Raw genomic sequence first — 25,361 nt, 5'->3', positions numbered from 1 at the left:
AACTTTTCTTGTAGTGCAGGTCTGTTGGCAGTGAATTTTCTTGGTTTTTGTTTGTATGAAAAAGTCTGTTTCTCTTTCATTTTTGAAAGATATCTTTGTGTATATAGATTTCTAGGTTGACAATTTTTTTTCTTTTAGTGCTCTAAAGATGTTATTTCACTGTCTTTTCTGCCTTGCATCTTACCAATATTGTCTTCTGGCTTGCAGTACTCTAAAAGATGTGCCTCCGTTATTTTCTGACTTTCTAATGAGAAGCCTAATGTCAATCTCATGTCTCTGTGGAATGTGTCCTGTTTTCTCTGGCTGGTTTTAGATTTTTTCCATATCATTAGGTTTCAGTAATTTGGTTAGGATATGCCTTGGTGTAGTTTTTGGTTTTTTGTTTTTTTTGTTTTTTATGTTTACTTTGTGCTTCATTGAGCTTCTTAGATATGTAGGTTTATAGTTTTCATCAAATTTGGGAAATTTTCGGGCATTATTTCTTCAGCTTTTATTTCTGTCCTCTCTTTCCTCTGGAGACGGTATACAGGCTCAGAGGATTGTTACACTTATTCTTCTGCTGGTTCTTTTCCAAGGCCTCTGATAGTTTTTTCATGCATGTGTGCTGATCAATACTCAGCCAAAGACAGTTTGGCAATGACATTGAGACATTGAGCATGTATCAAAAAATGCTGCAGGTAATTGAAAAAGTCAGTTGGATTCACTTGTGGAAGACCTTAAATAGCTGGCTAAGTAATATGGACTTCAATATGAAGTCTGTGGGAAGTCATTGAAAGTAGTCACAAGTAGAGCAAAATGATTGGTAGACAGTAAGGATTGAGATAGCATGAGCAGGTGATGATCACATTTAGCGTCACCAATAATGAGACAACCTGACATTATTTGCCTACTGATGCAGTAAGGTAAGAAATACAAAACATCACCTATCTGACTTTGAAGTTGGGAAATATAAATATAACCAAAAGTAGGAGACATTCTATAAAAGAACTGACCTGGACTCTTAAAAAGTCATGATGGAAAACAGTACAAAAAGCCAGAGGACTAGTCTAGATTAAAAGGGACTAAGGAGAATAACAGCCAAATAAATCGCATGAAGCTGATCTTGGATTAAAAAAACAATGAAAACATTTTTGACAATGAGGAAGATTTATTTGAATTTAGAGTATAGAGTAGATATTTTAGGATCGTTACATTTCTTAAGTGAGATAGTGATACTGCGGTTATGTAGGAAACTGCTGATTTTTAAGAGATGCGTGCTGAAGTATTTATGAGGTGAAGTATCTTACTTTCATATATTAGCTAAAAACAATAAGTGTACATACATAAGTAGAATAAGAAAGCAAATATGGCAAGATATTAATTGGGAAATGTATCATTCTTTTAACTTTTCTGTAATTGGAATTTTAAAAATATAGCATTGGTGAGGTTAGAGTAAGGCAAAAACAGTTAAAAAGTCATGGCTGTCTTTCAGTTAAAGGTTAATGAAGGTTTTAGAGGATGGCAGCTGGATTAGAAAGGAAAAAGGGTACAAAAAGGATGGAGATAAAATCTAAAGGATTTGAAATCTTATTCAAGTGAAGTAAAAGTTCATTTCTTGGATTGTGAGTTATAATAAAGTGACGGTTGGAGAATCATGACAATAAATAACTCATTTCTTTACTTTTCTAGTCTTTTGTTGCTGAGGCCATGTTGCTCATGGCTACTATCCTTCATTTGGGAAAATCCTCTCTTCCTAAGAAGCCAATTACAGATGATGATGTAGATCGAATTTCCCTGTGCCTCAAGGTCTTGTCTGAATGTTCACCATTAATGAATGACATTTTCAATAAGGAATGCAGACAGTCCCTTTCTCACATGTTATCTGCTAAACTGGAAGAAGAGAAATTATCCCAAAAGGTAAGGTATATGTGATAAAGCCATAAAAGTGCTTTGTGGCTTTTTTTTTTTCAGTCCTCATATGTAAGGGCTGCCCCTATTAAAGGCCTACGAACTATCTTTCCATATTAAAGAGACATGTGTTTGTTTTCTCAATACAGAAAGAATCTGAAAAGAGGAATGTGACAGTACAGCCTGATGACCCCATTTCCTTTATGCAACTAACTGCTAAGAATGAAATGAACTGCAAGGAAGATCAGTTTCAGCTGAGTTTGCTAGCAGCAATGGGTAACACACAGAGAAAAGAGGCAGCAGATCCCCTAGCATCTAAACTTAACAAGGTAACAAAATGTCAGATACACTGGTAAGTTATTTAATTGGCTACTTAAGAAAATAGTAATCAGGATGTTGTTAGTCCTGCTGTTTTTTAAAAGAAAAATGAGTTACACAGCATCAGTTTTTGTCAGTTCAATGTGATTGATAGTCTACGGCCATGCTACCCTGAACAAGCCTGATCTCAGGAGACCACCTAGGAAGACCAGGTGCTATAGGCATAAAAAATAAAAAAATAAGAGATTGTAAACTGACAAGGTCCTTGCAATCTGTGAGGTCAACCAAGGGTTGCCTCGCCTAAAAACAAACAAACAAACAGAAAAACAGTGTGAGTGATAGGTTTGTTAAACATGAATTGAAACCCAGAAGCTGATAAAGTACTTTACTACATGGTAGTACTATAAGTCCAAGTTATAACTGATTTTATAATTTGTTCCAGTTGTATATAGAATCATAGTCTAATACAGTGGTCCCCAACCTTTTTGGCACCAGGGACCGGTGTTCCTATGAGAATCTAATGCCTAATGATCCGAGGTAGAGCTGAGGCGGTGATGCTGGTGCTGGGGAGCAGTTCCTAACAGACCAGGAATTGGTACTGGTCCGCAGCCCTGGGAGTTGAGGACCCCTCGTCTAATACGTAATGCTGGAGGATCCTTAGAAGTTAACTAAAGTTTTTAAGGGCCAGGGCACTGGCCTCCTCCTTCACACCCTGCCCTCAGATTTCCTATACCCCTGCTACTTTAAACTGGGGAACTCTACTTTCATAGTCTTAATATGTTGAGTTCCATATAGGATTTTATTGGAAAAACTATTCTGTGCTCAAAACATATAAATTTACAAATCAGAGATCTAGTTTAAGCTCTTCATCTGTTAGATGAGTAAACAATCTCAAATTGATTTTTTTGTCCAAGATAAGGTTAGTAGTAAATTCAAACTATTAAAACACTTTATTTCCTTTCAGATTGGGAATTGATTTCAACAATATTTCAGTTATAGATTTAAAAGTTTTTTATTTTTAAAAATTGTGTAAAATTTACATAACATCAAATTTACACGCTTAACTATTTATAAGTGTACAGTTCAGTGGCTTTAAATACATTTATATTATGCAGCTGTCACCGCCATCCATCCCCAGAACACTTTTCATCTTGCAAAGCTGAAATTTTATACCCATTAAATAATAATTTCCTATTCCCCTCCACCCTCAGCCCCTTGCAAACACAGTTCTACGTTCTATCTCTATGAATTTGACTGCTCCAGGTATTAATGGAATTATACAGTATTTGTCCTTTTGTGACTGGCTTATTTCACTTAATCTGATGTCTTCAAGATTCATCCATGCTGTACCATGTGTCAGAATGTCCTTCCTTGTTAAGGCTGAGTAACATTCTATTGTGAAAACCACACTTTATTTATCCATTTATCTGTCATGGACACCTGGGTTGCTTCCATCTCTTGGCTATTATGAATAATGGTGCCGTGGACATGGATATACAAATACCTGTTCAAAGTTCTGCTTCCATTTCTTTTAGGTTATAACCAGAAGTGGAATGGCTGGATCATATAATAATTCTGCTTTAATTTTCTGAGGAACTGCCATACTGTTTTTACATTGCAGCTGTACTGTTTTACATTCTAACCCTCAGTGCACAAGGGTTCTGATTTCTCCATATCCTTGCTAACACTTTTTTTTTTTTTTAAATAGAAGCCATTCTAGTGGGTGTTAAGTGGTATCTTATTGTGGTTTTGGTTTGCATTTCCCTAATGATTAGTAATTTAAGCATCTTTTCATGTGTTTATTGGCCATTTGTGTATCTTCTTTGGAAAATGCCTATTCAAGTCTTTTGTTTATTTTTTAATCCTGTTGTTTGTTTTGTGTTGAGTTATAGGAGTTCTTTATATTTTTCTGGTTACAAGTCCCATATCAGATGTATGATTTGCAAATATTTATCTCCCATTTTGTGGGTTACCTTTCAGTCTGTTAGTAGTATCCTTTGATGCACAGAAGCTTTTAATTTTGATGTAGTTTAATTTATTTTTTGTTTTGTCTGCGTTTTTGGTGACAATATTATGTTTTAAAAGTGCTTTATTTTGAGTGTTTGTTTTTTTTTTAATTAGTTGAGGACATTTAAAATTTTATCTTTATGGAAGTGTAGGCATTTCTTGTTATAGAATCTATTTAGTTCCTGACCTTGGGTAGCAGGGACTGAATTTTACTGGGTTCTTGAGTTCTAGAGAGTAGCTAGTGAGTTTAGTTGCTGAGGGAGTTAACTGAAATATGTACAGATCTATTCAGTTCCCAAGTTGGGATAATGTGTATAATGTATTTGTTAGACGTATTTAACATCTTTCTGCTACTGAGATGTAAACTCTAGGACCTGTTATTTCTAATGTCTCAGTTTCAGTGACTATATCTGCATTACAAAACAATTTTATTATACCTGTTTCAAAATGACTAGTCTAATCTAAGCACATCTGTTAATTACCTAAAAGTATTAATCATTTGTCTAGGATATGTTGGCTAAATTGTCTGTCATTTGATTATCTCTTTATTTTTTGACAGGTCACCCAGTTGACAGGTTTCTCAGATCCTGTATACGCAGAAGCTTATGTTCATGTCAACCAGTACGATATCGTCCTGGATGTACTTGTTGTAAACCAAACCAGTGATACTTTGCAGAACTGCACACTAGAGTTAGCTACTCTGGGTGAGGAAATTTACCATAAAGGAAAGATTATTTATAGTAAATCTTTATGACAGGTTATCTAGGGAAATGCACAAGTTTTAGTAGAAGAATTCTCTTGAGCTCTTTGTGACATTTTGAGTCAAGGCTTAGTTTTACATTTAATACTTAGTCTTCTTCAACTCCAGTTTTCTCAACCTCTGTGATACTGACTTTCTTATGCTTATGTTCTTGGTACATTCAGATAGGTTTATTCACTGAGCTTGATTGCAAATAAGTAAGAGAATTACAGATTTACCAAGTAGCTCACTTAGTTAAAATTTTAATTGCCTTTGTATAGAACTTAGGTATTTTCTGAGTCCATAACCAATACATACCACATGTGGCCAGAGTAATATGTCATTATCATATTTAGCAATGTGAGATGTCTTTTTTTCCCTTAATAAAGACACATGAATCAGACTTTGACCACTTCTGTATCTGGCTTTGAATTTGGGAAACATAAATTATATACAAGAACACTACAGTGCCCCTAGGAAATTCCATATGGCTTAAATAAGAGTTAAAGGACTTTAAAATGTCAGGGAAAAACATACTTCTGCCGTTAGCATAGCTTGATGCCTATATAAAGAACTATATTTCTAAGAATTTATAAGTCTTTCTGCAGATTGTTTTATCTTTCTTTGCAATGCAGTATATAGTTTATGAATTAAGCTTTCTGAGAAGTTTGTATTCATTGAAATAAAATAATATGCCCGGAGTAACCTTCCCCTACACACAAATTAAATAGAATTATTCTGAGAAGCCAATTACCTTTTAAAAGAAAATGCGCATATTGATGTGAATAATAAGGTGTTAAATTATTTATTTCCTCCTCATGTTTGAATCATAACCCTTCTCTTTTAGGGTTCTAAAAGAGAACCCTAAAAGAGAAGTAAGTAAGAGTCTTCCTTACTTTACTAGAAACTATTAAGCTGCATACATTTTAAGATTTTATGATTTGAGAGGTTTATATATATGTATTCTTAACTATGTCTAAATTTTTTTTCAGGGGATCTGAAACTTGTAGAAAAGCCATCTCCTTTGACTCTTGCTCCTCATGATTTTGCAAATATTAAAGCTAATGTCAAAGTAGCATCAACAGAAAATGGAATAATATTTGGTAACATAGGTAAGGAATTATTTTACAGCATGTGATGTTTTGAATATTTTTATTAAAGAATTTTCTGCGATGAGTAGCTGTGTGACATTTCTTGAGGACAGGACCTAAATCCGTTTATACATTCATTTATGAGGCACCTGCAAGGTACTAAGCATTGTACTGTGTTCTGGATGTATAGAAATGAACCAGACAGAGTCACTCTCCTCAAAAAAATGTCAAGCAGAAGGAGGAGAGAAATATATAATTACAATACAATATGATGTGAGCTGGTTTATATGCTATGTGCTTTGGGTGGGGAACATGCTAACAGTATGGAAGGCTTTTAAAGGATGAGGGTACATTATCAAAAGGTAACATCTAAACTCAGTCTAAAACTAGACATTTGTTGCCAGGCTACCTATGGGCTACTTTTTATAGAGGCATTCAGTCAATAAACTTTTTGTCTATTTAGCAGTTTCTATAGTAGGGTTGGGTCTGCCATGGCGAGGAACAAAAGAGCTCTATCCTCAGATAGCTTATAGTCTTAGAGTAAAGGAAAGCATATATAAAATAGATATGTGCAGAACACAATGGTATGTGTTAAGAAAGAAGCCTGTGAGAGTCTATGAAGAGCTTAGGTCAGTTCTTTCAAAGCTGGTAGGGAAAGGTTAGAAAAGCCTTTGTGGAGGAGCTAATGGTCAAGTAGGGTTTTGAAAGAGCAATAAATGTTCTATAGATAGCTGGACCAAAGGCAGGTGATTTGGTATACCTGGAGTTTACAGTTAGCTAGAGGGTGGTGGTAGGAAAAAAAGTGGTTAAAAAGGTTAATGGGAGCTATATTTTGCTTGTCATACTAAGGATTTTATACTTTATCTTGGACGTAAAGGGGAGGCATTGAGAAATTATAAGTGAGTTGCATGATTAAATATTTATGTGACAGTACGGTAGAAGACTGATTAGAAGAGACAGGAAGATTAACTAGTAGACTATTGAAGTATCATAGGTAAGAGATGATGGTTTGAGCCAACACATCCTTGGTCAGGATGGAGAGAAAGGCTAAGTATAATAGATATTAAGAAGATAGAATGCCCAGGACGTGGTTTCTGATTATTGAAAGAGGAAGTGGCTACAGTAACCTCAGATTTCTTGATTGGGTTTATTGGGTTGATGTTTGTATCACTCACTAACAGGTAATATAAGAGAGAAGACCAAATTTGAGAGACAGAATAAGTTAAATCTTGAGCAGGTTGAATAATAAAGTGTCTGAAGATACCCAAGGGCAATTTGATATGAGTCTGCAACTTGAACAAGAGGTCTAAACTAGAGATATATTTGTTTAAAAGCCATAAAAATGGAAGAAATCACTCGGAGGACAGCATTAAAAAAATGAGAAGAGGGGAGATTTGCAAACTGAATCCAAGAGAATCACAATATTAAAAGCTTAGTCAAATGAGGAGAAGCCTACAAATGAATCTGAAGTGTGGTGAGATAAATAAGGAAAACTTTTCAAGTATCTGAAGCTGCAAAAGATCAAGTAACATGAAGTCTAAAAGAAGGGTCCTTTAGATTTAGTGATTAGTGATATTACAATATTCATCATATAGATCTTGGACAGTGGTGATAAGTTGAAGACTACATAGGAGATGGAGAAATAAAGATAGTGAGTGTAGACTATTCTGAGCATAGGACCTTGGTTTTGATAAGAATGAAAGAGAACAGTAGCCAGAATATAAGTCAAGGATGAGGGGAGATTTGTTTATTTTTTAAGATGAGAGGGCCTTGAGTATGTCTGTAGTCTGATTATAAGGAAAGAAAGTCAGTAGAGAATATGAAGGTAAAGATAGAAGTGCGAAAGAGGGAAGAAGCAGCACTTCTTTGGTATAAAATCTGAGGAGGTGAGAGTGGATTCAGAGAAAGATACATTTAATTTTAGATGTGGAGCCGAAAATGGTTCATGGTAACCTCAATTTTCTCTGAAAGTAGATAGGGTGGGGAATGTCAAGGGATGAGGCTAGAAGGAAGGAAGGAAGGTTCAAATCAGATTATGACTGTCTACTGTGGAAGAGATAGTCATAGAAGCATATAACCTTGTATCATCAAGTACTATGGCTCAGTAATATTTATTCAAAAATATTAGTTAAGCACCTACTATGGGAGCACTATTACTTGTGTATTCCCCTGGAATGCTTAGCACACAGCACTTGAGTTTGAATCCTGGCCCCCCACTACTTACTAGTTCTGTGACCATGAGCAACTTAATTAACTTCTCTTTGTTTTTGTTTCCTCGCCTATAAGATAGAAAATAATAGTATTATAACATAGGATTGATAGGAGTGTTAAACAGGTAATATTTGTAAAGCATTTAGATTAGAGCAATATATAAGCATTATAAAAATATTTATTAATACCATAATTATTTGGAAATATTAAAACTTTCTAAATTAAAATTTGCCTCCGATGATTGGGATTGTTTTGTATATGTGTATTGCAGTTTATGATGTCTCTGGAGCAGCAAGTGACAGAAATTGTGTGGTCCTCAGTGATATTCACATTGACATCATGGACTATATCCAGCCTGCAACTTGCACTGATGCTGAATTCCGTCAAATGTGGGCCGAATTTGAATGGGAAAACAAAGTTGGTCCTAGAAAGATTTCTTTGAACTCCTAATCTTCATTTCTCTTTGGCTAGTGTTAAGGGATTCTCCTATAAAATTAATCCCACTGAAAAGTGATGTCAAAAGCAAAGTCTTTCAATATCTATTTTTGCAAAGTAGCCTTAACTGGAAGTCATACAAGTAGTTTGGTAAATTGCTGTTCTAAATTGGTGAGAGTAGCAGTTCTATAATCTGATTTATTGATCGACATTATAGACAATATTCCATTTCTTGTATGTATGAATAATAATTTGTCATTGAATCCAGTGTTCAAAGATGCTTTGCAAAGCCAGTGGCCAACTGAAGAAGTTTATTTCTTTGAGGCTGATTTTTATTAGAAACATTTTATATGGAATATGTTGCTCTTCTATGAAATTATCTATATCTGAAAGTTTTGATACTATCCTCAGTTTGTTGGATTTTGTAGGTGTCATTTACTTTTTCGTTGCCCATCTTCTCCACTAAATACTTGGGAGGCAGGTCTCATTTGACACACAAGTGATTGTTTCTCAACCCCAAGATAAGAAATTCACAACTTTCTCATTGTAAGAATTATAATCTTGACTTTTTTCTCCCTCTGTACAGGTGACAGTTAACACAAACATAATTGATTTGAATGACTATTTACAACACATATTAAAGTCAACAAACATGAAATGCCTCACCCCAGAAAAGGTAAGACTGAGAACTTCTTAAATCCGATGGAGAGTAGTATGGTGGATTCCTGGATTTCTTGTATTTCCTCTAGTGTATTTTTGTTATTCAGCATGAGAAAAGCAGTGTCATTCTGGCCTAGCTAAAAGAAGGTATCCCATAGAATGTATGAATTTGCTTATCTTTCTCTGCTGGAATATACCAACCTGCTCGTTCCTAGTGCACTGATCCAACTGAATAGTCAAATTCCTTTTCAGTCTTCTCCCTTTGGAATAAGCTAAAGGCTTATTCCAAAATAGTTTTTGATACTCGATTAGAAAATTTCCATGATATATTCTGTTGGCTCTGATTGTGGGTCAGACTTTATTTGCTTAAATACAGAATTGTTGATATACTCTGCTTTTCTGCTATGTTTGTGTATGTATGAAAAAAGACAAGAAAGAGAAAACTGAAGCCAAGGCTCTAAGAAATTTTGTCTTTATAAGATTTTTGCTAATGTTATAATACTAATTTTATCAGTAAAAGAATATCTGCTGCGAGACGAGCAGGTTTTAATTCATATATTAGTTTATTTAACAAATACTGAGCCCAACAGATATTCAGACAAATATTATACGCCCAGCATACTTAGGAGCTGCTGGATATACAATAATGAACAAAATTTAAATAGTCTTTTCATGGAGCTTAAGGTCTGGTGTAAGGGGCAGTCAAACAACTCTAAGTAAATGGAAAATGTATAAATACAAATTGAGGTAAGTGCTATTTCTTTAAAGTCAGGTTTATTGAGATATAATATAGATGTGGTAAAATCCATATTGTTCAAGTGTGTAGTTCCATGAGTTTTAACAAACTCATACAGCTGTGTCACCACCACCATATGATAAGTACTGTTTTAAGTGATAGTTCATCTATGCTCTTTGGTCTTTCTTCTATGTAGTTTTCTAGTAAAGTATTGAATTTATCACTAATTTCTTCCAGGCACTTTCTGGTTACTGTGGCTTTATGGCAGCCAACCTCTATGCTCGTTCCATATTTGGAGAAGACGCACTTGCAAATGTCAGCATTGAGAAGCCTATTCACCAGGGACCAGAGGCCCCTGTTACTGGCCACATAAGGATTCGTGCAAAAAGTCAGGTAACAATTGCTTTTTTTGAGATCATCTCTGAATTGAACAAAAGGAGAAGGAATTTAAAGCTTTCTTATTTATGTATGTACTATGCTCTGTCACACTAGTGTTTTGTGCATTAGATGCATATATATATATGTGTGTGTGTATATATATATATAATAAATGTATTCTCTGAATACAAATACAGCCTTTGCTTCATTAAAATGGACCACCTTTTGGCCTTTTCATTCTGGATTATTTGCTTAAATAATTGATTATTTGCTTAAATGATTGATTCTCATGAGGTGTTTGTGAAATGGGTTCTTTAAATATTTTAAAATCCAAGCAACAAATCCAGTGACTGTTCGTGATTCTAACACTAAAAGTACTTAACCAAGTAAGGTTTTGGTGAGTCTCTTTTGTACATCCTTGGTTTCATTGTTGAATGTGGTATTATTGATTGGGGACTTGGTTGAGATAGAATAAGATACGGGTTTTACATAGTTTCAATAATTATAAGCATCTTCATTCTTGTTTACAGGGAATGGCCTTAAGTCTTGGAGATAAAATCAACTTATCTCAGAAGAAAACTAGTGTATAAGAATAAACAAGAAGTCCTTGCAGCTTTACAGTTAAAATTTAGGTATGGGCTTATTGGACTCCAACATCTTTTGTATTTTTTCATGCTTTATGTTATATAGAATCTGAGTTCATGCTGAACGCATTCCAGCCAATAATTTACAGCCTGTCCCGTAAATCACGATTGAGTTTAAAATTATAGTTTGTCTTTTGTCTTAACAGTTCTGAATGCTGTCCTCAAACTATATAATGTTTCTCATATGTACCACGACCATTTTCACAATACAATAAACAGATTTATTCCTAAATCTTCTGTTATTTTATAAATAAATGTATAATTACATAATTTTAGTTATATAGCAATGGATTTTTTTGTTGGGTTATAGATTTCTATTATAAATTTAAATTACTCTTTGAGTTGTGAATATATGAACTTTATTAACAGAATGTACAAACCCAGTGATGTAAAATGAGACAGGCCTTGATTTACTTGATCGATTTTACTTATTTATTATTCCAACATCAGTAAGTTTAGAAATGCCTTATTTTATTCTAAAGGGCTTTTCTCTGGAATTTAACTCCAGGAAGAAAGTACCAAATAACTTGAGAAAACAGATCCCTCTTCAGTTTAAAAGAGTATTATGAACCCTAACTGAAATAAATATACTGTTCTAATTATCCTGAATCATAATGAAAAATAGATAACCCAAAATAGATTTTATTCATTCACATTTAGCTTTGGGTATTCTTTTATGTTTATTAGGAATTAAATTGGTTCCAGCCAGTTACCGAAACTGTACTGGGAGGATTCAGCTCCAGAGGATTCAAAAAACTGTACTGTTCTCATGTTGCGTCCATGCCTTGCTCACTCCCCTTTTTCTCACTTTATACTAGGCTGGGCACCGTCACCTCCCAATATGATTCCAGATGCCTTTCTGAACTAACTTCCCTAGAGTGTGATTGTGCTGTCCTTTTGGTCCTTGCATTCCTTGGGGATGATTGAAATAGTATGATCTTTTAGCTAAGGCTAAACATTGGACTGTTATACTCTGTCTTCCAGTTAGGCTTCAGGCATTCAGGATGAATCCACAGATAAGGTCTTCGAAAGAGTAAAAGCAGCATCTCCTATTTCAGTGCTTGAGTGAGAATGGAATGATTTGTTTGGATTGTGAAGGAGCTTGGTAACTTGTATGATGTCATAAACTTTGAAGCCACTTGCTCTTTTAATCAGAAAGAACCAAAGGATTACCAGACATTTGAGATTCCAGAGCACTGAGATCTCAAAGCAGTCAGTGAGTACCGAATGGGAAAGATACTAGGAATGCAGGAAGGAAGGATGGGTTCAGTTTGATGCACTGAGTCAAAGGCTGAAGATTTATGATGAGAGCAGAGAAACTGGTGCACCTTTGGATTAAATCATTTCCCAAAGTATGTTCCATTGAACGTTGGCGTCCTTGATGTCATTAGATATTCTAGGAGGAAAAGGGCTCCATAGTCAAGTAAGTTTGTGAAAAGGTTTATACTGTCCTGTGCTGGGAATTCACCATGCACATTAGTGTTCTGAGAGGTCTTTCAGTAAAGAAAGCAGATTAGTTTGGTTTAACCCATCATGTCTTAATCTTACTTGACTAAGGAATTCTTTTTTCATCGAACATCTATTGGCTGGCAATATATAGGACAAGAAAGTGACTTAGCATGTTAAAGATTTCAGTTTTGTATTCACAATCAACTAGTATCGCATTTAAAATCTCAAGGAATTATGCCTCTGTATGTCCTAGAATATATCTCTATTGATAACTCAGAAAATTGCCTGCCTAACATATTCAGACCATTTTTGTTGGGATCAAATTGGCTCACATTGCCATTTTCTTAAATTCATAAATAAGGAGAACAAAGAGAGAAGTTAACACAGTTGTCAGATATCTATACTACATTAAGCTGTTTACTTCAGCATTTCTTTAGCTATGTTCATTTAATAAATGTAAATGGAATTGGATAACAGCACTAGAGAAGCTATTTACACTGTTCTCTCAATAAGGATATAATATATATTTAAAGGTTGTACCTGCTCACATTAGAAAATATCATATAATTAGGACCATAATGTTTGGTAAGAGAATAAACATAGTATCTGACACCAAGTGAGGGTATAATATATAAATACATTGAATGAGTTAACTTGTTAATCTTACAAGAGAAGCTGTTATGGCACTAGAGGGAGCTCTCTGCAGTTCCTTTTATTTTGGAATTAAAAGTGATCAGAGTTTAAAGCTGTTTTTATAAGAGAAAAACAGGTAATTTTTTATTAGCAAGGAGATTGATATTAGCGATATTTTGCTAGCTGTAAGAAACGTCTATGTGATTTATAAAATAGGCACAAGAACTCATTTCTGGATATCTAAAATATTTTTAGAAACAATATCAGATGTGAAATATCTGTGCTATATATTGGGTAAGGTAAGTAGTTTTACTGGTGACTTCTTTCCACTCTGGTAAGTGTTCTTAGCTAACAATTTATAGCCTTCCCCCTAAGTCAAGATTCCGTTTAAAATTATAGTTTGTCTTTTGTCCTAATACTTATTTCAGCTTCCTGCCTTTCTGCCCTCTCCCAGATTATGAGTACACCATCAGTGTTATCTGTTCCCCTCCCTGAGCTCTACTTTCCACTCCCAGCATCTCAGGAGCCTAAAGAGACAACCAGGTACAGTGCAGAAGTTCAGTTTAGAATCAGAAAAGTGTGGAGTCCTATCTACCACTTATTTGCTGTGTGGTTTTAGACAATGGTAAATAGCTGATTTATTGAATGCTTACTGGGTGCTTTCTTCATGGCTTACATAATCCTCTCAATGACTGTGAGGCAGATATTATCATCATTTACAGATGATTACAGTCAGTATCACAGATGATGGTTATATCATTTACAGATGATGATGATGACAATTATAGATACTCCAAAATGAATATTGATAAGCAAACAATATTAAGTAATACAGAGGGTAAGTTACTTATTAATTAAGGCTTAATAGTAAGAGTTGAACCCAAATCTAAAGCCAGGGTGCCTGACACTAAAGCCCTTGCAACTAGTCACATATTGCCACCACTGCCTAATCTCTTTGTGCCTTTGTTTTCACATTTCTAGGGTGTTTATAATGTGTACTTTACAAAGTTGATGTGAGATATGAAATAAAATGAATTTATTATGAATATTTGGTACATAGTAGGCACTCATCAATAAGCATTCATTCATTTCTTCCCCCATTCACTTTCTTTCCTTACACTGCAGAGAAGACAGAAACCTAGTCTCATTTTCTTCATACCTCCCTCAGAACTTAGGTCCTAATTTTATACTGTACTTGCTTTATTTTTGTTTTTAACACCGGTAACTTACTTAAAAAGAAGCTTCATTTCTCAAGAATTCTTTATTTGAGGTATCATTGGCCTTCAATTTTGTAACAGTACTTATCATGTCAATTTTTTGAGTAGCTCTTGGTACTTTTTCTTATCAACTGTTCTTATCACAACTAAATGTAACTGTCATAACCCATATACCTCATGTGATAGATGGTCTGTGATGAACATAGTACTTTTGGTTGCTTTCAGAATGATAATCAAATGACTGATTCTTTAACAATTAAGCACAGAAATATGCGCAGCCAGGCTATAGGAACAGTGTGATATTTAGAGTTGCTCACTCTGATCAAAGTCACTTCCAGTAATCAGACCACTTTCTCTTTATTTTATCTAGCATTCATGGCAGGATCTTTTTGATTGAAAAGTCAGTTATGCAGTTACAAAAGAATGCAAGTGGGTGAGATTTACACCTTTTTTCTGGGGTTCTAAACATAACTAGGATTCTGAGAAAACTACTCATGTATTTTTGAATAATTATAAAAACAACAAGGTATAAAAATGGAATGCAGCATGGTGGGCTGAAATAGCCCTGAATGAGGCTTCCTAAATCTAATCTCAATTCTCAAAGTTGCTTTCTGAAAACAGCTGTCCGGGCCTATCGCCTCATCTGTAAAATGAAATAATTCAGTTAATTGACCTTCAGGGTTTCTGGCTTAAGAAACTTATACTAAAAAGCCTTATGTTTTTATAGCTACCTCTTCAACAAACTTTATAGTCAACTGGAATATCTCCACCTGAATATCTCCACAGATGCCTCAAAATCAACATGAAATGGAACTTATCTTGTTCCCTCAAACATGTTCCTCTGCTATGTCCTCTATCTGGTCACTTGTGCTAGAAACCCAATAATCATGCCTAGCTCCACCCTTACCCCCTGTATCATCAGACACCAAGTTCCATGTTCTCCCTTCTTCAGTATTTTCCTGTCTTTTTTTTTCCCTCTCCTACTGCGATTGCCCTAGTTTAGACTCTTGTCATCTTCATCCTGGTCTTCTGCAGTGGTCTAACCATAAATTTCACATAGAATTCTAAAATAAATCTTATACTTTAAACTTGACCACATACAACAGTAGCTATACAATTCCTTGACTTGCTTAGGCTCTTCCCTGGTGATACCATTTTGAAAGGCATACCTAAAAAAAGAAAAGTCTAGAGATTTTAATAGTATTTTTAACAATGAAAATTGAAAACGATTGTGACACTCCAAAATGAGTATTGATAGCAAATGGTGTTAAGTAAATACAGAGTGTACCAGAGTACACAGTAAATAATAGAGGCTAAGTAATTATTGAGTGGCCAAATGAATAGGGCATGTAGCTATAAAGATTACAGGGTGTGAATTAAATTAACCTTGTGGAAATGTGCCTCTGAAATGTTAGGTGGGAAAAAGACCACTCTAAGAATGTCTCATATTAAGGAATCAGGATGTGTTATAGATATACTGCCTGTCTCTCCAAGTGAATAAAAAAATAAAAATATACCAGTTATAAGTTGTATCGCAATTACATCTTGAAAATAAATGCTGTCTACCCCCTCAGGTCACTGGGTGTGGCTAAGATATTTCATTACCCAGAGTCCCTTATTCCTGCTCTTGTGATTTTTAGATCTGTGATCAAGATCTCTTGGGCTCCTAAGTGTCTGAAATGAAGAAGTTCCTTAGCTGCTTCTGGGCCCACCCAGGAGCTGGCATCTCCTCATGAGTAAGCACTGCATTCTCTTAAAACAGGGAGAAGACTGAATCTTGCAGCACAAGACTTCAGCCAGGACAGTGGGAAAAGGCCTATCTGGGTCAAGGCATCTAGGAAAAATACTGAACTGCACTAAGTTACGCAAACCATTTCCTAAAGCCCAACAACATTAAAAAGTGAATTTCATTTATTGTAATCAAAATTTTCTCTTTCTATGGAGTCGTTTCAGGTCACACTTGTTTTTTTAACGGCCTGTGCTTTGAGTAAAGGTATGACTTTAAAGTGTGGTTTTTAACTATCTGCTAGTATACTGGGATTCCACAAGCTAGACCAGTATGTTCCCACAGGTAAAATCAAACAATGTTGGTCTTTTTTTCAGGTTCAAGAAAAGTTGGTAGAAGGAATTTTTTCAATCTTCTATTTCTTCTTCATACATGTTTTTGACACATTAATATTTGCTACCAAATTTAAAAAGTAACAAGGAAGCATTATGGGAATATTTGGCCAGCTAAATGCTCTCGATCTAACAGCTTGTCTTTGTGGCCATGTGTACTCCTGATGGTTTTATATTGCATACATATTTTCTACTAGTAAATTATTCCTTGCTCATCTAATTGAATTAAATGTGTTATTATGGTGGCAGCAAAGGGCAATTTGGTTTCTAGGTGCTCCACCACTGGCCTAGGTGTCTCTGTGAAATATAAAATCCAAATATTCTTATGTAATTCATACAGATCATGTAGATACTATTTACTTTAATGAAAATAAGCCTTGTTAATGAAAGTATTAATCCAGGTTCAGGTAGTCCCTGGCTTATACTTTCAATGTACTGACTTCTGGAAAAGTCCTGGAATAGTTTGCCCTGGTTTTTGGCACTCAACATGTCATTAGGACTTTTCCCTTATTCCCTAACCTGAGGCACAAGACAAGGACTTTCTAGGACCTTTGGGTTCTAACTGATAATACCTGCTGTATGTTTAGTGTTGTGCTACGTCCTGAAGTTACAAAGGGTGAAAAGCAGTTTGTTGAGTATCTTAAGGACACATGAACACCTATCAGAGTATTGTTTAATAGGTCTTATAATAGAAGAAATGTACCAACTGCTGTGAGAGCATAGAAAACTGGTGACTACCAGAAGAAAGTCAGGCATGGTTTCACAAAGAGGTGACATTTGAACTAAGCCTTGAAAAGCATAAATTGGCCTGCTGAATGTCAGGTGAGAGATGAGAAAGCCATCCAGCCACAGAACAGTTCGAGTAAAGTAAGAGGTGGGTTCTACACGACAGGGTGTGTTGAGGGGCAATGGCAAATGGTGAGGCGGGAGATGGTAGACGGGGGTCAGGGTCATAAAGGACAGGCTGGGGCATTTGAACTTTATCTTGTGAGGAATGAAGAACTAAGGATTTTAAGGAGGTAAGTGAAATGATCAAATTTGCATTTAGAAAAATCTCTGGCTACAGTTTGGAGACAAGATTGAGGGTGTGGGAGACCAGTTAGGAGCCTACTATAGAAGACAAATTCAAGAGTTGTTTTGACAGAACATGATGTAGACAGTGGGATGTGGTGGGAGTAGGAAGTGGAAGACAGGGAGAAGCCTTAAAAAATGTTACAGATTTTCCTAAGGGCAAATGCTGCTCTGATAAGCATGTAGGGTTACCAGACCTGCTTTTCCTCATGTGTAAAATGGGAATGATTATCCTCCCTCTTCCTGCTTCAAGGGGTCACTGAAATGGCAATGAAATGTAATACGTAAAGGTGTGTACAAATGGGTGACAGAGTAGTGATTAATAGTGTTGTCATAGTGATCTTCTCACCACAAATACCATGAGGTTGAACAATATTGCTTCTTTTATGGCAAAAAAAGTCATCACCAATTTCATGTGATTCAACCTTATAGTTTATGGGTTAGTTTTTCCTGTTACTTCCTGCCTTCTTTTCAGCCGTATCGTTGCCCTTTGCACCCCGCAGATGAGCAATACATTTCATCAAGGGGATTTCCAAGAATGCTGGGGAGGCAAGTGTGGTAGATGGTCTTGGAGTCAAATAAACCTGGAATTAGATTTTCTTCTGTAATTTATTAACTGTGATCTTGGTTAAGTCGATCTGTTTTAGCCTTATTATTTTCATCTGGGAAGTGGAAATAATACCTGTTGCAGTATTATTAAATGAGAACTTCATTCCTTGTTAGTGTGTGGCATGTAAAAGGTGTAGAATAAAAGTCTTAACTATTTTCTACTCCCCTTCCCCCCTCCTCATTTTTTCTACTTGTTTACAGAAGGTTTGGCATAGAACTCTAGTTGTCTGCTTCCTTGTGTCCCAGAAAAGCTGAGTTAATAGCTACATACTGGGGATTTTGGTATGTATAAGAAATGTTCAGCTGTCATAACTTCAAGCCAAAGTCTTTTAAACTAAGTGACCATTTATACTATCAAACATCTTTCCATGGAATTGCCTTAGTGCACAATTTGTGTCATGTTTTTCCGTAATGCCACAAGCTTCATCAATTTCACATCATTCAGGAAGTTACTCATTTAGCCTAGAAGCCCAGACTTCCAATAAACTCATCTACAGACCATGTCATATTCTGAAAATGTCATCAATTGGGGGAGGGGGGTAATAACTACTCTTTGCAAAGGAAAAAACACTTGAAATAGTATTTGTTTCCTTATATTCTTGACTACGTCCAACCCCAAAAGGTGAACTCAACAGTTGCTGACTGTCTATGCTACCGAATCCCGGTATCACAGCTGGGTTTCTGTCTTAGTTTCCCTGCTTAACACTTTCTCTGATGAGGAATTCTGATTTTGCATCAAATCAGTGGGTGTTCTTTTTTTTTTTTTTTTTAGCTCCTGCTTTCTGTAAGCACTATTCTTGTCACAGCATGTATATGGTGAACAAGACAGACAACATCTTTGCACTCATGAGCTTACATTTTTCTGACAACAATCAAGATATTTTCAGAGTGGATGAATGCTATCAAAGAAATAAATAGGCTAATGGGATAGATGGTCGCCGGTAGATGAAGAGTAACTTACAAATGGTTTAACAGGGAAAAAAGGCAGTAATAAAGCCCTGAGGTGGAAATCAGTTTGCCATATTTGAGGAACTTAATGGCTGGAATCTTTTTCTTTTTGTTTTTTTGTTTTTTTCTTTTTTGCAGAGGGATAAAGTGGTAGAAGATGCAGGGAAGAGATAGGGGACAGATAGAAATTATTCTCTGAGCTCTGGCCTCCAGCTTCCCTGGAAGGTTGGATCTGTATCTAGGCACTGCCTAGGACCTTCCTTAAACCAGAGGCATGTCATCCAGAGTATGCTCTGACTGACATTTCTGACTCCATCTCTATCGAGTGCAACCTGGCTGCCTTGCCCTACCCCCTTGAATTTGCCCCTGACTGAAATCTAGTCAGAGTCCTTGATTTGCCACTAAGTGATAATCTTTGTTTTTCCTTTTTCCTCAACACAATTGATCTTAAATTGTTTTGACAGAGCAAGAAAGTGATGATGAACAGCACTGGTCCACAGGCCTACCCTTTCCTTCCTCTGCAGCTGAGGAAATGGGCAGTCCCAGGGCCAGAACCCTGTTCTTAGTATTAGTTACCTATCCCTTTGCTGTAACTGATGCTGAGCTAATCATAGAGTTCACCAGCCTGTCTAATACTGTAGGTGGAACAGAGCTGCCTCCTGCATTGAGTCTGGCTCAGGTGTGGTGAGAATACAAGAGGAGTGTCAGTCCTTAGTCCTCACCTGGGCCCATCTTCCCAGGAAGAAGTTGGGTCAACCTAGGCCTGCTCAAAAGTCACTGCCTTCAAGCTCATTACTCTATACCAGCTCTTCCAACGTGCACCCAAAAAAGTCCAGAGCAGGGAAGGAGTTTGGACCAGACCTGAGGAGATAAGGCTGGCCAGGATTTAGGGTGAGCCAGGAGAGCCAAGATGGCTGTGGCCTCTACAGCAGACAGCAGGCATGGAATATCAGCAGGTCCTCAGGCACAGTGAGTGAGACACTCTCATTGGTCCCAATGACTAGCACCCCACCATGTTGCAGAAGGGTTGTTGCCTGGGCCGTGAGAGTGCTGGCTGTCACTGTACCCTACGCCATCAGGATGATGCTAGCAGAGTCCAATGCCAAGACCTTATACTTAGTGATGGAGCCAGGTACAGGGGGGTGAAAGAGAGATAGGGGTCTTCCTGACTCCATGTTGGAGAAAAGAGACTATCCTTGCTGAGGCTGGGGTTCTAGCTGAGCATGTCATACAGAGTTGCACATGGATGATCTTGGGTGTCAGGCCGGCACATACCGTGTTGTCTGAACATACTGTGCACTCCATGCAGTCTCTTTCAGGTAGGCTTGAGGCACATTGGCCTCCAGAAACATGGCCTCTTCCAGCTCCAGGGTAAGCGGGTTCAGGAAGTAGATGGCAAAGCATCTGATATCACTGGAATACAGATGGTACAGCTGCAGCAAGAGCTCCCCTTAGATGTCCTCCCTGTCTCCAGCATCCACTTGCTAGGAGATCTGTTTTACCAAGAGATCGAGCTGTTCCACCACCACCTTCTCACTCTTCATCAGTTGGGAGAAACAGCCCTGCAGAGCAGAGGTCACACCTGGGAGTCACAGTTCGGGCTCTGCCTCACCTGCGTTGCTGCATTATCTCCAATTAGGAAATGGAACTTGGGCACTTTCGTCAGAAAGGTCACAATCCCTTCAACTGGCCGGAAGCCACATAAGCCCTAGAAGGAGGTGAGGGCAATGGCCATCTCTGACTTGTTGGCATCAGGGTAGTGCTGTGAAGCCTGGAGGTTCAGCTTCTCTGCCAGCTTCTTGTTAGGGTGTGCCTGGATGGACAGGGCCATTTCAACCAAGAACACTTTGAAGAGGAAGGGCTGCTTGCCATTAAAGGTTTCCTTGACCTTCGAGCCCAAGTAGTACTGGTTGTCAGCAATCCACTGGCCTAGGGTCTTCTGTAAGATGTGGTTGTCACGAATTTGGGCATCTCCCTGTGGGTATGTCCCCATCCACAGCTCTGCATATGGCTTATCGCCTGAGATCCAGGCCAGTGGGTCACTGCTGGCCAGCAGCCGAGCCACTTCACCTTTGGAACCCATCTTCCCCTAGTCATACTGCTTCACCACGCAGGAAAGTGAGAATACTCTCTGAGCAGCCATCCTTGCAGCACCCCACTTAAAAAATAATTACTACTAAATAATGTCTGCTCGTGAAGACAGAAAATGAAGAAAGGCAAAAATAAAATTTGAAAATTATCCACAATCACACTGCCTAAAGATAAATATTGGTTATCATTTTGGGATATATCATTTCAGGTATATATTTATTTATATATAGTTTTTAATCTAAATATCATAACGTGACCTTTCTATTCAATGATATAAACTTCTACATCAACAAGTCAAAGTCTGTTTCTGCATTATGTTAAGTAATTTGTCATGCCAATGACATAGCACAATTGATTCAACCCATTCACTCATGATAAAATAATAAAATAATTACGCCAATAACAAAATAATTATGACAAGCATAACAGTTAATAAACATTAAGAACACTGGCAGTTTTACATACATCATTTCTGAGGCAAGGAATGTTAAGTGACTTGCCTAACACCGCACGGATAATAAATAACATGATGGTGAAACAGAAATGATATTCCCTAAGCATTCACAGTAGGTTAAGCACAGTGCTAATCTCAGTAGAGAGGTAATTTCTATTTGCTTTAAACCTCAGACACTAGAACTCTTTGGCCTTTCAGTGACTATAGTGATAGATAGGCATCTGGATGCCCACTCCCTCCACGACTCTACATAATGTGTGCAGAAATGAGAGTACTGTTAGGAAAAGGGACCTGAATGCTAGACAGCCAACATTTGTATTATTATTTTCTTGCCTTAGGCTACAGTCCCGTCTCATGTTTTGCTGTCCCTCCAAAGATGGTGCCCACCATCTCTTACCTTCTCTGAGGTTCAGCTTCTTCATCTATAAAATGGATATACCATGATTTTATCATTGCTAGCTATTAAAATAGGGCCCAATCCTGGATGACCAAGTTTCCAGGAAAAGAGGTAGGTCTCCAACAATGCTCTCTGAAAAAGTGAGAAGGGAACCATCAGTTTGGGAACCTAAGAGAATGAAGAAACTAGATACGACCTGGTTTTTCCTCAATGTTACTGAAGGAAATAGTGAGGGGAGAAGGGGACAGGGTGAAGAGTCCTCCAGGAACCCCATTTGTGTGGCACAATCATGGGGTGTGTGACAAGTCATGATTCCTTTAAAGGCTTGCTGGTTTCCTGGGAAAGCTGCTTACTAGTTGACCCACTGACCTCTGATTTGTTCCCAAATAAGGAAGGGCAGTCAGCCAACAACAGGCATCATTAGACAATTGGGAAGAGGCTAAGAGGCAGAAACAAGCATGATGCCTCATATCTGGGGGATCTGAGCTGTGCAATTGCTCCCCGACAATAAGTTGTTGACAGCATATAGAAAAGAGACTAAGCAAGAATGGTGTTCCCATGGCAGCCAGGCCCTTAGCAAAAACAAAGAGAATAAGCTTCTAAGTGAGACCAGAGAGGCTTCTTTCTCTTTGTCTAGAGAGCACGGGGTGGGGGCAGGGGGGTGCGGAGCACATAACTGCATGTTTGTGGCTCTGGGTTCTAGTTGGATCTTCACCACTAACTGACTGGGAGTGGAATACCTCTCCTCTTCTCTGGCTTAATCTTCAAGACCCAGTTCCCATGCCACTCCTACTAGAAAGCTCTCTCAAGCTCTCCCTAATTGTTCGTTTTTCTGTGCACACTAGCAGTCTAGTCCACCATTATGCCACATAGCACAACTTATCGTGTTACTACGTCTGTCTCCTCCATTAAACTATGAACTCCAAAGTTATAGATTGTGTCTGATTCATCTCACTATCCCCTCGTCCAGCTCAGTAACTGACATACGATAAGTACTCAGTAAGGTTTCTTTCTTTCTTACTTTATTTTATTTTATTTTTTTTAAATGCCTACAGCACCTAGTCTTCCTAGGTGGTCTCCCATCCAAGTTCTAACCAGGCTCGACCCTGCTTAACTTCGGAGATCAGATGAGATCGGGCGCATTCGGGGTGGCATGGCCGTAATTCAGTAAGATTTTTTGAATAAATGAGCCTGTAAAATGGAGACAGCCTTTGCCCTGACTTTCTTACAGGACTGTTATAAATTGAGTCAAGAATTAAGAATTTTGTCCAAATGCTACCATTAACTCGCTGTGCAGTAATAACTCACATGTAGATGGCACTTTGCAGTTTACAGTACCATTTTGCATCCATTATATATTTGATCCTCACAGTAAGCCAGTTACGACTTTATCATTTCACAGATGAGAAAACTGAGCTCAAAGAGGTGAAGTAATTGGTTAAGGTCGCTCAGCAAGTAAATGATGAGGCCAGAAATGGAACTCTGACCTCTGACAGATAGCCTGTCCTCTTTCTATTACATGTTGTGACTTTTACTTTTACAGCTGGAACAACCTTTGATCCATTGTAAAACAAGCAAACAGACAAAAACCTCTTATAAACATTATGTTCATGGCAGATTACTCTCTTCACCTCCTGCTTAATGGAAACTTGGCTCTTCCTCAAGGCCACACCTCCCTATATTTTCTTCTAATCTCTTGATTAGAAGCTGCCTCTTCTCGCATATTTTATTGGGGCCTCCATTGGCAGTCTCGTCATTCTCCATTGACACTAACCTATCACTACGCTTCTATCGCATGCAAAATTTACTTCTCCTTTGAGGCTTATGTCATCTAGCTCAGCGCATCAGACTCTGTCTTGGGACCACGATTCTTGAACGAGTGACCTAAGAATGGAAGGAATGATGGAGGGCCTGCCATTGAGGCTCATGCCATCTTCTATGCTTTCTTTGCAGTGGTTTCTTCTGACTACCTCAGTCCCTCAAGTCTTCTCCACTTCAAGTCCTGCCATCGCCCAGGTGACTTCATTATGTGAAGTCGTTTAACATCCTAGCCTCTTTGTTCCTTAATGCTGGCAACAATAACCACTACCTCAGAACCATGGTTATACCCGAGACCTTCTCAAGATGTGGCACTCCACTTTAGAGATCTTAAATTCTGGCATATTAAATCTCTGACTGTCATCTCCTGGCTCCCTAGCTCTCTCACTCTTTTACTCCTACCATACCTGCTCCTTGACATCCTGGATGCCATCAGGCCTTTGACCTCACTGTTTTCTCCCAAGTCCATCACTCTCCTTAATATTTCCCTTCCTTTCCTATTCTGCCTAGACCTTATAGTGCAGCATGAAAACCAGCATTATCCTCTTTCTGCCACACTTATTCTGAAAAGTCTGAACTTTGTATTGGTCCAACAATCTGCCTTTTCTACTTCATGCAGATTGTCTCTAAAGCAATTCTGTGGGCTTCATCCTTGACTGGACTCTCATAAGTATTGCAACCTTGGTCATCTCTTCACAATAGGTATGAACTAATTAACTAACAAAACTGATTTATCTGTTCATTTATTTTACAAACGTTTACTTATCACCTGTTATATGCCAGGCAATGTGCTACATGTTAAACAGATAACAAAAACAGACAATAGATATAGTGCCTACCTTCATAGAATTAAAGTCTAGCAGAGGGAAGAGACCTTGCCCACTATATATAAACATATATCTACAATTGTGAAGAGTGTTGCAAAGGGAAAAACTCCAAGTATTATAAAAGCATCCAATAGATCTACCCTAGTCTGAAGGGTCCAGGAAAGCCTCTCTGAAAAAGTGACATTTAATTTCTATTCTAAAGGAAAGTTAGAATTAGCTAAGTGAAAGTAGAAGTGGAATGGCTGGGCTTTTCCAGTGGAGGGAAGAGCATCTGGGAAGGCCCTGGGACAGGAAGGAGGAAGGAAATGAAGCGGGGGTGAGGGAAGGGGTGTCTTGTGAGAGATATGAAGGGTAGAGAAGTTAATGTGAGTCAGATCTTTGGATCATTTTAAAGATATTGAACCAGTAGCGTTTTACACAGAATATGGCATTGTCTGAATTGCTCTGTCTTTTAAAAGAGATCAACCCCTTTGCAATATGTTGAAAGGATTGAATGAAGGAAGATAAGTAAACCAGATAGGAAGCTATCGTAATTATCTACTAAATGGCTGGTGGCTTAGTGGAGATAGATTTGAGAACCTTGTTTAAACTCTAAAAGGCCCATAACCTACTTCTGATTCCTC

General features: G+C 37.5%; 1 protein-coding gene and 2 pseudogenes across 3 annotated transcripts in view; 1 reads left to right on the top strand and 2 right to left on the bottom strand.

Annotated features, from left to right (window-relative positions):
- COPB1 (coat protein complex I subunit beta 1) overlaps positions 1–11,338 on the top strand; it is a 31,783-nt gene extending 20,445 nt beyond the window's left edge. For all 3 annotated transcript variants that reach the window (XM_039863657.1, XM_039863658.1, XM_039863659.1), the window contains exons 15-22: positions 1,669–1,896; positions 2,037–2,216; positions 4,772–4,916; positions 5,944–6,063; positions 8,525–8,670; positions 9,275–9,364; positions 10,322–10,477; positions 10,993–11,338. In XM_039863657.1, the coding sequence (XP_039719591.1) occupies positions 1,669–1,896; positions 2,037–2,216; positions 4,772–4,916; positions 5,944–6,063; positions 8,525–8,670; positions 9,275–9,364; positions 10,322–10,477; positions 10,993–11,052 (1,125 nt within the window). In that variant the 3' untranslated portion in view covers positions 11,053–11,338. The remainder of the gene's footprint in view (positions 1–1,668; positions 1,897–2,036; positions 2,217–4,771; positions 4,917–5,943; positions 6,064–8,524; positions 8,671–9,274; positions 9,365–10,321; positions 10,478–10,992) is intronic.
- Positions 11,339–20,048: 8,710 nt separating this feature from the next.
- On the bottom strand, positions 20,049–21,294 carry LOC120603237 (mannose-6-phosphate isomerase-like; annotated as a pseudogene).
- A 1,845-nt stretch (positions 21,295–23,139) lies between these two features.
- LOC120603288 (uncharacterized) lies at positions 23,140–23,258 on the bottom strand (annotated as a pseudogene).
- Between the last annotated feature and the right edge of the window lie 2,103 nt (positions 23,259–25,361).

The sequence above is a fragment of the Pteropus medius genome, unplaced genomic scaffold (genome assembly GCF_902729225.1).
Source record: "Pteropus medius unplaced genomic scaffold, Ma_sr-lr_union100, whole genome shotgun sequence".
In the NCBI taxonomy this organism is placed as follows: Eukaryota; Metazoa; Chordata; class Mammalia; order Chiroptera; family Pteropodidae; genus Pteropus; species Pteropus medius.
The sequence above is the reverse complement of the archived record's forward strand: the minus strand, read 5'-3'. Positions and strand labels throughout refer to the sequence as shown.